This window comes from Tympanuchus pallidicinctus, unplaced genomic scaffold, assembly GCF_026119805.1.
Source record: "Tympanuchus pallidicinctus isolate F22 unplaced genomic scaffold, pur_lepc_1.0 scaffold17, whole genome shotgun sequence".
NCBI classification, from domain to species: Eukaryota; Metazoa; Chordata; class Aves; order Galliformes; family Phasianidae; genus Tympanuchus; species Tympanuchus pallidicinctus.
The window spans coordinates 13327684-13343626 of NW_026294690.1; the positions used below are offsets into that span (position 1 = coordinate 13327684).

At 43.6% G+C, this 15943-nt stretch overlaps 2 protein-coding genes across 6 annotated transcripts in view; one reads left to right on the forward strand and one right to left on the reverse strand.

Annotated features, from left to right (window-relative positions):
* Window positions 1-5208, forward strand: part of ATXN7 (ataxin 7) — an 80640-nt gene extending 75432 nt beyond the window's left edge. For all 5 annotated transcript variants that reach the window (XM_052678334.1, XM_052678336.1, XM_052678335.1 and 2 more), the window contains one exon: window positions 1128-5208. In XM_052678334.1, the coding sequence (XP_052534294.1) occupies window positions 1128-1145 (18 nt within the window). In that variant the 3' untranslated portion in view covers window positions 1146-5208. The remainder of the gene's footprint in view (window positions 1-1127) is intronic.
* A 2665-nt stretch (window positions 5209-7873) lies between these two features.
* Window positions 7874-13937, reverse strand: PSMD6 (proteasome 26S subunit, non-ATPase 6). Its single transcript, XM_052678338.1, has 8 exons — window positions 13715-13937; window positions 12963-13168; window positions 11851-11996; window positions 10798-11017; window positions 10580-10688; window positions 9611-9779; window positions 8325-8402; window positions 7874-8177 (listed from the first exon to the last, which is right to left on the reverse strand). Exons 1-8 carry the CDS (start codon window positions 13857-13859, stop codon window positions 8081-8083), a joined length of 1170 nt encoding a protein of 389 aa, XP_052534298.1. The 5' UTR covers window positions 13860-13937; the 3' UTR covers window positions 7874-8080.
* Between the last annotated feature and the right edge of the window lie 2006 nt (window positions 13938-15943).

Sequence of the window (15943 nt, forward strand, 5' to 3'; positions counted from 1 at the left end):
GACATTTGTGCAGGATTTTTACGAACGCTGTAGTATAAAGTGTGAGTTTGTTTGTGTATTTTTGAAGCCACCTTGAACACAACATCCCAGGCTCCCACAGATGCTCTTCCTGTCAGTCGCTCTCAGATGACATTCAATTCTTGCATTTAGAAACAAATGATAGTAATTATAAAATCTTGCAGCCAGCCATGGGACTCAACTGAATGTCTCAGCCTAACTTCCTGTTCTCGTGTCAGTAATAAACACTCTACAAAGTGGAACATAATGGTGCTGATAACAGAACTGTGATAAAATAAGCTTATTATCCCAAGGTGTCACTGACTAACTTCTTAGTATTAACGAGATTAAATTTTATAAACAAGATAGATAAAAACCTCTGTAGTCTATAAAACAAACATTTACTATAAAAGAAGCAGATCTCATGGGTATGTAATTTTAAAAAAGAAAAAGTTAGTTTGGAGTTTTACTCTTTTGAACAGGTTGCGCTGGACTAGAATTGGGAAAGAAGTTTCTTCATAAGTTAAAATGAGCTTAAACTTCTTAACGCTTCAGATTTGGCTTGAAGGATCATTTGGAGGGGTAAAATAATTTCATATGCAATTAAAAGTGTAGAGAAGATGGAATTTTAGAGGGCACATTTGGAACTAGATTTTTCCAGATGAAAACTAAAGGCTCTTTTTGTTTCCTGTGGTACTAAAAGCCTGAGATCTGAGCGTGCCAAGAGGTAGGAGGTCAGCGAGATCTTTTTCAGATCAGCTGCTGAATTTAGAGTTTCAGCTGTGAAGAAGACTTTCACCACTTGTGTTTAAGATAACAAACAATCATTTATTTGACTGAACCTTATTTCTGGGCTTAGCTAACAGTTGTTACTTCAACTGCAATAAGAAATAAAGGAAAAATGCAATTTGGAGGAAGGAAGTCATGTCCAAAACCACTCTAACTTGAGAAAGCACTAGCTTGAGCATTGTGAAGTTTCAGATGAGCCAACTGCGTATGAGTGGTGTGTCAGATTATGCCTGCTGATTCTCCCCAGAATATGCTCTCAATATCCAGAAAATGTATTTTAGGAGCTCCTGCTATAACAGCCTGGCTCACTCATACTTCTCTCCCATTTATTTGCTCAAAAGCCAAAGGCACGTCCCTGATAGCTGAATATACCATGGTGAGAAAAGAACTGGACAGTTTTCACTACAAGCAAAACCTCCATCTGGAATTCTGGACTCCAAGATGCCTTGAGTTTTCCCAGCTTCCCATGGTCCTCAGGTGTGGAAATCTACTGGACTGTCATTCAAACAAGGAATTTCCCTGAAGCCATGTCTGTAGCAGTGAAAATACTAGAAATGGACACTGGATGAAGTTCAGCCACATAATTGCTCTTATCAGTGTTAACGGTGGTCTGGACTAGTTTGCTACAAATCTGTGAGATTTACTTACAGGAGTACTTCATCTTGCCACTATTTGACATAGATTGGCTGGGCAAAGGAATGTTTTCTGGGGGGGAAATAAACATTACTGTGGACTTATTTTTATACTGATGGTGTCTTTTGTAGGTGATAGCTGCCAGGTGGACACTGTCAGCAGAGGGGACCCCACAACAAGGGGCACAAATGCGTGAGGCACAATGGAAAGAAGCCCTCGAGAAGGGAATATGGCTTTAGTGTTTTTATAGCAATGTTCCTTTAATGGAATACAAAAATAGCACAATTCAAACAAGCAGTCTGCGTTTTGCCCAGCCTTTTGCAAGTGATTTGGGATAAGAAGGTATCAGGAGTTTAAAAACAAACGTTGAAACACCAATAGGAACAGTAAACAGCAAAAACTTGTTTGAGGCCATGGCTCAGAAAGCAAGTATAAAAATGTTGTGCTTGGGTGATACAGAAATTATTTTTTATTCTTTTGGATAAGATCTGATTGCAGAAGAAGTTAATTGTTTTTTAAGCAGTCCAAAAATATGAAGCAAAGGCAAATAACCTCTAGAACTATGTGCCCAAAGAACGTATTTCTTGACCTTTACTGTATGCCATCAACCTTTGTTATTTGTAAAATAACAACCGTGTTGGTTACGTTAGGCTGGCTTGGCCTTCCAGCCTGTAAAAAAAAAAAAAATAGCCCTTTTAAAGTGAAGTATTTAAACTATTTAAATATTTTCTAAAAAATAGTAATAATAATAATAATAATAAAAGTCACTTATTTTATGCCTTCTTTGTAGAACTGAAGCTTTGATGCTTTCAACCACTCAGATTTTATTTTATTTCCCCAAAACTGGGGAGCGGATGACAGCTGAGTTCCACGTCAGGTGCAGCTGTGCGCATTGCAGCCGTTGTGCTCCTGCCTGGCACTGTGAGTCGGGGGCTCTGCACGGTTCTGTGCACCCTCTCAGTCTGCAGGAAACGTTTTGTGTTGCTTCAGAACACCTCAGAAGTGAATTCAAGGGCTCGTTGTATTGGGGTTTGGTTCGTCGGGGTTCTTTTGTTAAGTTTTTAGGTAAAGTCTCAAAACGGACTGAACTTTTCTGAAGGGGCAAAGCCAAGGCAAGCAAAGTATTGACCAAGAAGACATTTTTCTGCCTTAAAGGGGCACCAGCTGTCGCTGAGAACAGACAATCTGAGCCTGTCACGTTGTTCCCGTTGCCCAGCCTTCCCCATTTCGGTGGCAAGTTGTACATCAGGGAATCCAAAGCCACTACCAGTAGCAGTCGCTGAGTTGTTTACCTGACGATGCTTTCAGTTTCACCTGAACTTGCTCCAGAACCGGTGTCGTACGGCAAAGCAAGCAGCCTCTATGCAGACACTTGAGCTTCTGAATGGATACAAGAGATCACTCTTAGAAAGCGACGCGTTATGGACTCTTATTATGCAAACTTTAATTTAAAAACAAAATCCCACGCAACTTTTCAGGAACAGAAGGATTTGTGATTAATAAGGCGCCCTACTGAAAGGATTGTTGGAACTGTGATGGGTTTAACGTGAAAGGAACCAAAGTATTACGCCACAAAGAGAAATCAAAATGCATCATTCAGTCCCGCACGCGTGGAATCAAATCCATGCTGCGAGGAAATCTCTGGGGCAGAAATGTCACTTTGGGACGGTCTCAGTCACAAGTGCGATTCGACTCTTCTAAATACAAAGGAGACAATTTGGCAAGAATGGAATCTCGTGAGTTTGCAACCAAACTCGTTCATAAGGTTCTGTTGATCCGAAAGCAAAATGCAAACTCGTGCTCCTCCGGCAGCACAGGAAGGGAGAGCAGAGCCGGGCTGGAAGCTGCTGGAAGAGCGGGCTGCAGCACTGCGGGTCTGTGTGCCCATGGGCATGGATGGAGCTGCCTCCATGTCGTGTGTGAGATGTCGGCTACAAGCAGAGCGTTGTTCCGGAGCTTCTACTGTCCCCTGGTTCTGACTGTAAATAACAAAGGAAGCTGAAAATCAATTTTCCTAGCAAAAATGAATTTGCAGTGGCTGGGTTGTTTCTAGACAGATTTTGGTATTAATTTAAGAGATACACTTTTTATAGTCTTTCCGACTTCTCGTTATGACTCCTGCAGTTTTCTTAACCTAAAAACATTGCTGCAATGATGAACAAAGAATTATACAAGAAAAAGAAAAACATACTTTTGTATCTTTATTTTGGAATTTCTTGTTCTATTATAAATATTGAAGTATCCCTATTTCAGAAGACGTATTTTGTTAATTGATTGTACATATTTAAATATGTATTTTTGCACAGGTCTTTTTTTCTGATATCCAGTTTTGGTACAATTGAGATCATCTAGTATTTATTTATTAATTAATTAAAAAAAAAAAGGCAAAAAAAAAAAAAAAAGAAGAAGAAAAAGCAAATACCTTTTCTGTTATATATATATATATATATGTGTGTGTGTGTATATATATATATAATTTGAAGTGGTTCACTGCCAAGCCAATAGCAACATGCCTACTTTGCAACTCAAGGGGTGCCTCCACGTGCCTGGAGCCACATCCCTGCCACGTCCCTCGCTCCGCTGTTGCTTCTCGGTTGCCTGATCCAGAGGACTCCGTTTAGTGACACACTGCTTCCCTTGCTTCGCGTTGGTGTGTGCGTCCGTGTGGGTCTCACGTGGTTTCAGACTAAAGGAAAAACTGAAAGTGCCTGATAGAACTCGATCTGAGCTCGGACTGCTGAGACAGCTTCTCCTTAAATGACTTGAATGTTCAGTTGAAATCTCGGAGCTTGCTTTTTCCACCTATATATAATAGATGTGTGTGTATATGTGTGTGTACATATATATACATACACGTTTATATATATATTTTCTGAAGTTGTTGAGATGGATTGATGGCAGAAAAGCAAACAGTGCTGGTGAGTTTTGTGCTTTGTTTCCATTGGAGTACCTTGTGCTGGAACAATCCCATTAGTAGTGCAGAGCGGGAGTAGCGCCAAGAGTTCGGAGCGTGGGCTTCCTTTAACCAGCAGTGGATTGAGCTGTGTCATTTGGGGCAGGAAGGGGATGGGGGGTTATTCATCCATAAGTGAAACAACTTAGGAAATGTTCCCAAAAGTCCATATTCCGGGAAAGGAAAACAAAAACCCAGTAAGTACCTCTCGACACCACTCAGAAATAAAGATGTAATTTCCAAGTGACATTTCTAAGGCAGTTTGTCTTCCTGTAAGAGTTCTCTTGCCAAGGAATCTCTCTTATCTCTCACTCATTCTGTCCCGGAGGAGGGAATTGGGCTTGGAAAGATTCTTCACGTTTCGCTGTTGAGCAGAAAATAATCATTTTTACATTTTGTGCGAGATATTTTACGTTTTAAAGAGGATAATTTGAAAAATGAGCACTACGTAATGTCAATGTGAATGTAGGCCTTGAAAGCGTCTTGCTCGGTGTTGAGCCTGGTTCTAAAAGCAATCTCCTGTGTACAATGTGTGAATAGTTTGATAATTTGTATACATAATCAAGAGCATCTGATCAGCTGAACTCCGTGTTGGCTGCTGTATAGTACATGAACAAATGTCATGGGATAGAAAAATTACTTTGGATATTTAAAAGAAAAATAAATATATAGTCTATTTGTTTTGTAACAAGTTTCTGTAAATAAAATAATTTATACTATTTATAAGAAAAAGTTGTGCTTTGCTTCATGACAAAGATTAGTTTGTTGAACAAACATGTTACTAAACAAGGCAATAAAATTAGGACTTTTCAATAAATGAGGTTGGTTGCATGGAACGCATCCGATGTTTCTGCTTCATTTTACCATCCCTCACCGTTCAGAGGAACCAAAGAGCTGCGCCTCAGCTCTGGATGGGCTGGGCAGGCTGTGTGCAGTTCTGCACAGCCCGTCCGACTCCTGCGCTGGGCCGGACTCCACAGCCACAGCAGTGCTTTTTGTTTTAATTTCTTTTTTTTTTCTTATTTTAGCTCTAAGCACAAAGTATTTTTCAGTATTTGGAATGAATGCTGGAAGAAATGGGGCAGGCAGTAAGCAGGTTCTTTGCTTCCAGTACCAGTGTTTCAATAGCAGTGTTACTGTGGTGTTGGCTGATTGTTCTTCATCTTGCCTCCCTGCAAATATCTTCTGGTTTCTTCCCCTTTCTTTCCTAACTCCTGCTCCCTGCTATCAGCTGCTGGCACTGGGGTTGTACTGAGCTGTGCCAGAGACGTGCAGTCGTGTAGCAGAGCTCTGCTTGCCATCAGAGCCATCTGCACCTGATGCAGAATTGCTTTCAGCTGCGTTTCAAATAGGATGCTGGATCCCCTAAGACCGACAAGGTAGAGAAAACCAGCTGAGTGTATCCCTATAACTGACTCTGTGAGGTGTCCTGGAGCCCTGCAAGTGCTGTCTCTCCCTTTGCTGCACTGGGCACACTGCACTGCAACTCCGCATGGGAGTGAGCAGAGCCTGTGCCCTCTGCTGCTTGTTCTCCCAGCAAAGCAAGTCCATTGGCTCAGTAGCAGTGGTTTGCCATGGAAAACGCCTTTTGATCGCAGCCCAGCCATTACTTCAGTCCTGGAGTTTGTGGACAGAAAGTAGGGCCTCTGCTGCCACTCTCACAGGAAGATGCCTGCAGCCAGGATGAGGCGTTGGCTCCGTGCCTTTGCCACACGTGCAGCGAGCTCAGCAGAGCCCTGTGAGCCACGGCACACTGCAGCCTGCCCTCACTTACCCAGCTACTGCAGCAGCTGATAGAAGAGCTTGCCATTGGCTTTATTTAAATGCAAATTTGGGTGCCTTTATTATCATCACGTTCTGCTGCAACAAATAATCAAACACACGTGGGCTTGTATGATCTGCTGCGAGGCTCTTAATTTGTCTGAATGCTTTTCTCAGTGCTTTGGCTCAATACTGCATTAGCTGTTGGATTGGTTCCTAACAAGCAGCATGGGACCTTTGTTGCAGAAAAGCACCATGTGCTTGATTTGCTTTTGTTCTTCTGGCGCACCAAACTTCTGAAGACTCATAAACCTTCTCTGAAGTTGTTCAAATTAACTCGGATTTAAACTTCATTGCAAGGAAGGAAAACCAGCCTGAGACATGCGGGCAGCAGGCTGCGTTCAAGCCCACGAGATACGGTTGTCACTGACAGCTGCCACCCAATCCACACAAATCAGCAAGGACAGAGCACTGCTGCTTGGTTTTGTTGCTCTCTAGCAGTGCTGGAAGTTTCCTCCATCAGCTTTACAGCTGAGCTCCATTCACTTACCTGCAGCCGTTCCTGTCCCCAACAGGTCATTTTTTTTTTAAAAGCAGATGAGATTGTTGTCTGCAAGGCTAGAGCTGGAGCTCTGGAGCCCAATCTTCAGTGAGAGATTAAATGGAGCCTTTGCAGGCCAGCAGACACAGCTGAACCAAAGGACAGTCACACACAAACTAGATTTCAACTGCTTTCTAGAAAAGCTTTACCCACAGACCAGTGTTCTCACAGCTTAATGATGGCTAATATAGTGCAGAGCAAGGGGGGAAGTGTCATGGTCGTAAGGCTGCAGCTTGGAAGCAGCATCTGAGTCTGACTACCTCAGTGCCAGAGCTAAGTTGGCCTCCCAGGGGGAAATTGGAGAATGGCAGTAGTTCAAGGAACTGCACAGGATTAAATTACGAGAGAGAATGTACAACTTTGGCATGCAGGCTATAAATCTATGGATAGGTGTCAAGACCAACCCACAAATTGGGTCAGACTGACACAATCAGAATTAAATTGAAATCATGAGCTAAAACAAGCCAAAGGAAAATGTACTGTTATCATCAGAAACTGAAAGATAAATGAAAGTTACCTTGTGTTTAAAGGAAGCAGAAATCCTATCACTTCTGCTTGAAATTGAATGGAAATTGAAGTGCTATGCTCAGAACAGAAATCACACTGAGGCAAGTCAGAGGGTCTTTAAGAATCATCCAGTGCAACTCCTGTTGTTCTACACACTGCTGTCATCTCGAGAAATACAAACATCCTGAAAGGAAAATTCACCTCTGCACCACAAAGGAAATCCCTCAGTTCAGTGGGCCCTATGGCTCATGCTGTTTTGTAGTACTGCCATCTAACATCCTTAGCATTTGTATCTATGGACAGTGGAAAAGATGTTACCAAAAAGCAGCCAGAGCTGCAGTCTTCACGCCCTGCTCTGCATCAGTTCTAGAAAAAGAAAATGCCTCTTCTTTCTGCCTTACACTGCAATTCTCTCATGTCAGAATTGATCCTGCCTTGACCGTGCTCAAAAAATGACAAATTTTTGGCTATTATTATTTCTTGGCAATTATTTCTTTTCACCTTTGATTCAAATGTAAAGGTCTTAGAAAAAGGATCACTGTGTTCTTTCTGTACAGATTTCCACTCGCTTTGTTACAAAGCACTGAGCATCACACACATTCAAGTGAAGGAATAAAATATATTACAAGAGATCAATTGTACCAGACATTTAATAAATGAACTGGGATCCATCCCCCAGCGTACATAAACATTGTGTACATCATGAAGTGGAAAGTAAAAACATGAGCTCTCTCGCTACTATTTTTTACCTACAGTATACCAAGTTATACAATATATTTATAGGTTACTTCCAAAATGGTTTAAACATCTACATTTTGCATTCCCTTGCATTAGAAAAATTACATATTAATTACTCTGGAAAGTTTCTGAACTCTGTTTAGCAGCAAATCTCCTTTCTTGATGGTTTCTTGGTACTGCCAATTCTTGCTATCCGGCCTAGAAATTGTGAAGGGGAAACAAAAAAAACATTTAGAATTGAGATCTTTTACCTCATGAAACTTACTGCATAAACACAAATGTGATCAAAATTCAGAACTCAGCCAGGCTGCAAAATGTAACCTCTAGCAATTGACGTCCTCCTACCTGTTAGTTTCTACAATCTCATTTACTTTGTCTATTTTGCAGTGCAATCGCCCAGCTGCAATGAATCTTGAAAGCTCCCTAAGAGAGAGAAAAAAAAGACTGTTAAACAACACTTCTCCAAGGAAGTACAGGCCTACAAGCATAGGATGTGCTGTTACAAAACATCATGGGCATCTATTGCTGAAGTACATGCAATATGTTTTCAGAAGATGTCTTATACATTCTCATCTTGTTAAAACTTGGACACAAAACAAGCACCATCATTCCAACAACCCCAATACAAGCTGTCTCAGTATTTTCTTCTCAAGCCAAAATCTCACTCTCCAGTTAAGTGAGTCTCATCATTTAGCTCAGCTGTTCAAATCCAGAGGTGGCACTCGGGTATCAAACCCATCCAGAATTCATCCTGATGTAAATTCTGCCAATTCACTTAAAGAGTCTCCTAGCAGTTCTAAACGTCTCGTTTGCTTTGCTTTATCAGCCAGTGTTCCACGTGACACTGCTGATATTATAATAAATAAATAGTAACAATAAATCCTGGGATATGTGGTAAGACAAAGCCACATTGCTAATAAATTACCGAGGAGCACAAAAGCTAATATGACTTAGCAACATTTATCTCTGAATTGAATGCTATTTGGTGCCTCTTGAAACACCTATTGATTCATTTCTGAACACTTCAAGCAGTGTTCATATTCCTGTAACACTGTCCTATGTTAGAAAATCTGAAATTTCTTTATGAGAGAAGAATGGCTCCTGTGAGCCATTCAAAGCGTTTCACACACATGGCCAAGGTAAAAGGCACTTCCTCACCTCCTGTCAGTTATCATCATGATCTAAATCTGATTTTGTTTCTTACACCAGAAAACGAATTGTGAATTGAGACTGCAGCGTATGTCTGATTTAAGTTAAAAACAGCAGATTCTATTTACTTAGCAGAAAGCAAGCAAAGCTACACGATGAGACGTGCAGGGCAGATAATGTGTGGGAATGTGAGTATTTACCTTGGTGTATTTGTGGACCATGCTGTCCTCTAAAATGTTAAAGGTTATGGCTTATTAAGGTCCATAAGAATAGCAGGATAAAGAACAGAATTATTCACTAAAGAATAGTTTTTCATGCGACCTTAAGAGTGAAAGGAGAACTGGGATAGTTTTCACGAGAAACTGTACCAAATTATTGTCTTTACTCAAACATTACGCTCAAATGCAGCCAATCTCTTCCACAAAAGCATAACCTTGGTAGGTTTAAAACAAACATTCTACTCAAAAAGCTTAACAACTTACTGATCTATGAATTCTACACTGACTCCAAACGCTTCTGCCATGTACCCCAGCGTCAGAGAGCGGTAAGATTCCAGCAGCTGGCTGTAGGCATGGATCCTCATTTCCCGCACGTAATATCGATAATGAGGTGCAAACAACCAATCCTTCTTCATCTCCTGCTCTACAATTGCTGAAACGAGAAACAGAAATCTAATCAGTAAGAAACGTGCAGTTATCATCCAGGTAAATCAAACAGTTCATACGCAATCAGTGTGAACAAAACTACATTGCTCTCCTGCATAGCTCAGGATGTGAAAGGCATTCTGTGCCAGACAAAAATAAGTCTGTAAAAGCTATAGTAGTTCTAGAATCAGAAGTAGTGATTAAATGCAAGCAATACTATGGCAAAGCTAGTGATCCTACTTGTCATCACTTTTAGGATGTGAATCACTCTTCCCTATGTGCTGCAGGGAAACATTTGCACTACAGATGAAGTCCAGAATGAAATGCTCTTTTTGCTTATTCTAAATATCTAATTTTCTGCTTTCCTAAAAAGAACTGCCAAGGATGACAAAAGTTTGAAGAAAAGCTTTTCTTTGGTCAGCTTTCAATACAGAAACCAAACTGGAAATGATAACAATGATGAAAGCTTCAATTACAAGCTGGGATCTCAGTGTCCCTAGGCACAAGGCCTTTAGTTTATTTCAAAGATCAGATTTCCAAAGCTTACCCATTTGGCCTGGTTATTCAGGTAAAATCCTGCTCCATAGCTATTTTCCAAGTCTTTTCCAGCTAATTAGATGTAATGTTTCATTAGGCTCACTGCATGTTTGGTTTTAATCATACAGCATCAAACTGAAAAAAGACATCACTGTCTAAATTGTGGGCGTTTTCTGCTCTGGTTGTAGACTGCAGCTATAGCACAGAAACTGTGAATGATGTGGAACAAACCACTACAGCTCCTGGAATGCTCTTACAAGACAACTTTACCTAGAGACTGGAAAAAGGCTGCGTATCGGCATTCGTAAAGAGAAAAGAGGTACTGCCGGACGGCTGGCAAACTGTGCAACACCTCCAGGATCTCTGCTCCTTTTATTACCTGGAAACAGAGGAAAAGCATGCTTAAATATGATTCCTTTTAGCCCGGAGATAAGCAGGTTAAAGCAAGGCTGGGTCTGTTGGAACCAGGTATCACTTGCTTTCCTTACCTTTTCCCTAAGGTCAGGTCTGTCTAATGCAATCATGCTGACATAGACAGTGTAGGTTACAAATGTTTTGTAGTCCATAAGTTCATAGGATGTAAACGTTGAAACTGTATCAAGGAAGAGCTCTGCTGCCTGTTTGAAATCTCGAATAGCTACACAGTACAGACCCTGGTACACTTTTAGACGATTTCTCCTATCCCAGTCTCCTCCTTCTTCTATTAGACTTAAAATAGAACAAAAAAGAAAATTACTCATGTAAAATTATTATGGGACAAGTCACACCAAACAAGTACAGTAAATCAAGTGATAACGTGCAATCAGAGAAAGCAAAATCTCTTATATGCTACAACTTGTAGAAACAATCTAGGTTTCATGTACCTCCCAGGGGTAGCAGTGACACTTCCTTGAGACGTGCACATAAATATTACCATCAACCTCAGCTGCAACAACAGACCTCCACTTCTTTTGCTGCTAAAATCAAAGCTGTCCAACTAGCAGCACAGAAAGAAGTTACCAGTGGAACAGCCAAACTTTCAATAATCACATTAGTCACACCAACTTTATGTCATAAGAAAAGTTTATAACAGTGAAGTATTAAATGCTGGCATCCCAGAGATAAGCTAGCTGTGGAAATGAGGGCATAACATGCTGGCACTGGGCTCCTGCTTCTGGAGGAGAAACTGGCACTTTATCAAGCCAGCTGGATGTGCTGGGTTCAGGTGGCACCCCTGCACTGCACTTCATTGTACTGTATTGTATCCAAACTTGTCTTCCAACAGCTACAGAAGAGAGAAAGGGGGGTGGGCTACAAAGTCCAATCAAGTTGCTTGAAAAATAGCTGAAACAACACGTTAGCTTTGCTATTGTTTCTGCCTTCATAAAAGACTGAGAAACAGGAAACTCTCTAGTCCAAGTTAACACCTGCCCATCATTCTGCGATTCTGTCTCACAGGCTGTCACTGTCATTTCTTGATGGCAAGGTGGGGTTTTTCCCATTTATTTTGCTACAGTTTGTCTGAAAAGTGCTTTACTGCACTCAGCCAACCCAAACAGCACCTTTTTGCCTTTTCAATGTTCCGTGTGATGAGGTCGTTGTCCATGTAAAACAAGCCGATCCGTAGGAGATAGAACACAATATCCAGACGGTGTCCCAGGGCCACAGTTTTGTCATAAGTCTTGCGAAACGCAGTCAGAGCTCCCTCCTAACAAAATCACCATTTGCATTATAAGAACGTTCAGAGCAATCAGAATATCTGCAAAGCATCTGCGTCAGCGCGTCGATTGCACTGCATTGACTAAAGACACGGGGTAAGAGAAAAACAACATCTACAAATGGAAAACAGCTTTTTCCCTTTTCAGGGCAAGTGTTTTCTTTTTACAGCCTACTTCTTTTTCACTGCTTAATTTTAATTCCAGCAACACCCTCCCCCTATCTCCCACCCATGTATGTGCTGTGCCATAGAAAAAGCCCACTGCAAGGCAGCCAGTTTCCACCCAGCACTCCCAGAAATCTATCCAGTTACAGAGGTTACAGCACTGTGTTTCTTTCATGAAAAAACTGTGCTATTGCCTTAGTTTCAGCTGGGACAGAACTGTTTTTCTTCAGGTTCATGCTCTGGTTTTAGGAGGAAAACAATGTTGATACACAAGGATGTTTCTAGTTGCTGCTAAGCAGTGTTGTACAGAGCCAAAGCCATTCCAGTTCCTCAGCTCCTATTAGGGAAGAGCTGGGGAAAAGGGGTTCCAAAGAGCTGGGAGGGGACAGAATTGGGAAAGAGGCCAAGGGGCAACCCCGTAACATACAACATCATGCAGAAGGAGAGTTTTGAAGGGGGTGGGAGTTCATCTCACCCTCTTCTGCTGTTTGGGGGGCGATAGGCAACTGCTTGTGCATCACGTTATATAAATTGATATGTACATTATATATCCATACGTATGCACATATCCATATACGTTCATGCACAAATACATCCACATATATTTATAACCGTAACAATCATTCTTTTCTCTTCTCTATCTTAGTAAATAGTTTTAACTCAACCCACCAGTTCTACTCCCCCCCGTTTTCCCCTCCAGTTCTCATTCCCACTGGGAAGAAGAGGGACCGAGTGAATGACTGTGTGGTGCTCAGCCACTTGCCAGGTTAAGCACAACAGCAATGAGCCCACCTTGTCCCCAATCCTACACAGGTACTCAGCTTTGGCCATCATCGCATCTCGGATTTCACTCTCCCCCAAGATCTTTTCAGCATCTTCCAATTCATTGTCAAGCCGTTTCAATTCCTCCTCATTAGCTTTCTTCATTTTGTTCAACAGCTCCGTGTCTATCTGCCACTCCAGAGACTTGCACAGTGCTTCATAATATGGAGCCATGTCTGAAAGAAAAGCCAGAATGCTTTGGTTATAGAAAGACAACACAACTGACCATCAGGTCCTTCTGAAGCCAGGTACCTGTGACATCCATGCAGTCAGTAGCACGTTACCAGGGCACTGCTTCAGTGGGCCCTACCTGGCACATTTCCCTGCTAATTTTCTGACTCTGCTCTAACTCAGCACTTTCCTTACTATTTATTTATCCACCCTTTCACACAGTGAGCCCAGCCACAGCTCGCACCTTTTGAAACCTCCAAAAGCCAGGCTAAGCGTGCAGGGAGCCAGGAACGGGGCAGCACAGCACTGTGCCAGAAGCCCTCCCTGTTCCACCGCCCAGCCCTCGCTGCCCCCAGGGCGGACTGAGGGCCCGCACCTACAGTCAGGCACAGAAACGTGCACACGGACACTGGTATGCACACACCAACACGCGACCGCCCGACCGCCTCAGGACTGACCTGAGGCAGCCAGAGTCGGCTGCCCCCAGACGGACCCGGGCTGCTGACAGACCGACACCCGGACAGACAGACCCCCGCTCCGCCCGCACTCACTGTGAAGCCTCACGGCCGCCATCAACTCATCCCGAGCGGCGGGGTCGGGCGCGCGGGGCCGGAGGCTGAGAAGGAAACGGAGCTGGGCGATACGGAGGTCGGGGTTCTTGGGCAGCCCCTCTTCCTCCAGGTTCTCCAGCGGCATGGCGGCGGGGCTCGGGGAGGCTCGGGACGGCGGCGGGCACCGGGGCGGCGGCGCGGCCCAGTGACTCAGCCGCGACGGGCGGAAACAGCAGCCTCACTTCCGGCGCCGCCGCAGGCTCTGCAGCGCCCCCTTTCGGGCCGGAGGTGTGCGAGAACTCAAAGAGTGGGAGTGCGCATGCGTAGAGTGGAAGTAGTGCGTGGTGGTGGGGGTTGTGGCAGTGCGCATGCGCAGAACGGGGCAGAGTGGGCGTGCGTGGTCTATAGGGGGTGCGCGTGCAGCAGTGCTGTGCTCGTCCTGTGGCGCTCAGCGCCTGCGGCGGGAAGAGCTGCGGTTCTGTTGCGGGCTGTGAGGAAAAGCTTCTCTTTCCCCCATTTCTGGGTTTGCCACCTTTCAGTTCGCCATGAAGTCAATCCTCGGGAATGAGAGGAGAGTAAGAAAGTCGATTTTCCCGAGTGCAGGTATTGCCAATACTCCGTGTTGTGCTTGGTAACAAAGTGAAACACTGGTTAATTAAATAAAACGGCACTTCTTGTCTGTAAATATTTGCCCGCACTTTGCATACTTACGTACGTTTAAGGGATAACCAGCAGTGCAGGAGCTGGCTGCGTGCATGTGATGCTCTCTCAAATACGTACAGCAAGCAGCAAGGCCTGTGGTGGCTGTAATTCATCTTACAAGGCTGTGTATCCTAGAGAATCTATACCGTATGGATCGGTGGAGGAGGTTTTTCTCCACCGTGGGCTGCAGCTGACTGCTGCCCAGCTCGGTGGAATCACGGAATCACAGGATGGCCAGGGTTGGAAGGGACCTCAAGGATCATGAATCTCCAACCCCCTGCCACATGCAGGGCCACCAACCTCCACATTCGATACCAAACCAGGCTGCCCAGGGCCCCGTCCAGCTGGCCTTGAACACCTCCAGGGACGGGGCATCCGCAGCCTCTGGGCAGCCTTGTTCCAGCACCTCACCACTCACAAAGTAAAGAACTTCCCCCTGACATAATGATTGTGAAGGTCTCCAAAAGGGAGATGCGCCAAGGCCTGGCGCTGTGCTGCCACGAGAAGCTCTTTGCACAGAACCCACACCACGAGCTGCAGGCTGACCCCAGTAATACCAATTAACTTTGCTTGGAGCCATGCTGTGAGCCTCAGACTTTTTCATCTGATAGGATGGGTGTCTGTTTCACTTTAATTGGTGCCCTTTATTTATTTATTTATCTGGATACTTTCAAATCATTAAATCCTTCCCTGTTAGCACAGGGATGCTGTGAAGAGCAACATTTCATTTAAGTCTTTTGCAGCATTAAGGTATATTAGTTGGGGTATTCCAAAAATCAAGCCAGGTTAGAGGGAGTTAGTAGGAGTTAGTATCCGAGGGGGACAAAACTAAACTTTATCATTAGTTAGAGGACTGGGAAGCTCTTAGTATCTAATAGCAGTGAGACACCAAGGGGCAGGCAGGGTGGCTGTGGGGCTCTTCTTCTGCTCCATCACCTGCCACAGCCCTGGGTGCAGTGTCTTTGGGCTGCTCCCACGCTGCTCCCCTGTTTATCCTGTTACATCGCCAAGGCGATGGTCGTACAGGCACGTACTACACACACATGCATATGATCTATGCTTGAACCTTAAAGGCTGCCTTTTTTTGGGGGGTAATATGTTCCATTCCCCCCATGTCAGAATGCAGAGACCACTACCTCCTGCAGATGGGTTCAGTGGGATACAGCACACGGGACAGGATCTGCTGCTTTTTAAGATGTTCTATTGGCTGTAGAACCCCACAAGTCTTCATTAAGGTTTGTCATCTCCAGCTGTGTGTCTGTATCTGCCTCTGCCTTTTTAGGTAATTTGTGCTGTACACTTATACTAAATGATTACTTTTATTATATGTGATTCCTTCCAATGGGCACTTCTCTGTTGACTATGATTACTACCACGCCAACTGGAAATGCTCCTTTACTGTATAATTAACTTTATCTGCTTAGCTACAATGCCTCTCACTGGTAATTACTTGCACTTCAACTCTTTCTTTGCATTTCTAAGACTTTAAGAAGTGCTGATTCCTCTTGCCCCAGTCTTTGTCCAGAC

Coding starts and splice junctions, on each gene's coding strand:
- PSMD6 (XM_052678338.1), bottom strand. CDS start 13,859: ATGCCGCTGGAGAACCTGGAGGAAGAGGGGCTGCCCAAGAACCCCGAC. Junction 13,169..13,714: donor GGCGGCCGTGAGGCTTCACA/GTGAGTGCGGGC, acceptor CTTTTCTTTCAG/ACATGGCTCCATATTATGAA. Junction 10,689..10,797: donor GACCTGACCTTAGGGAAAAG/GTAAGGAAAGCA, acceptor CTCTGTTTCCAG/GTAATAAAAGGAGCAGAGAT.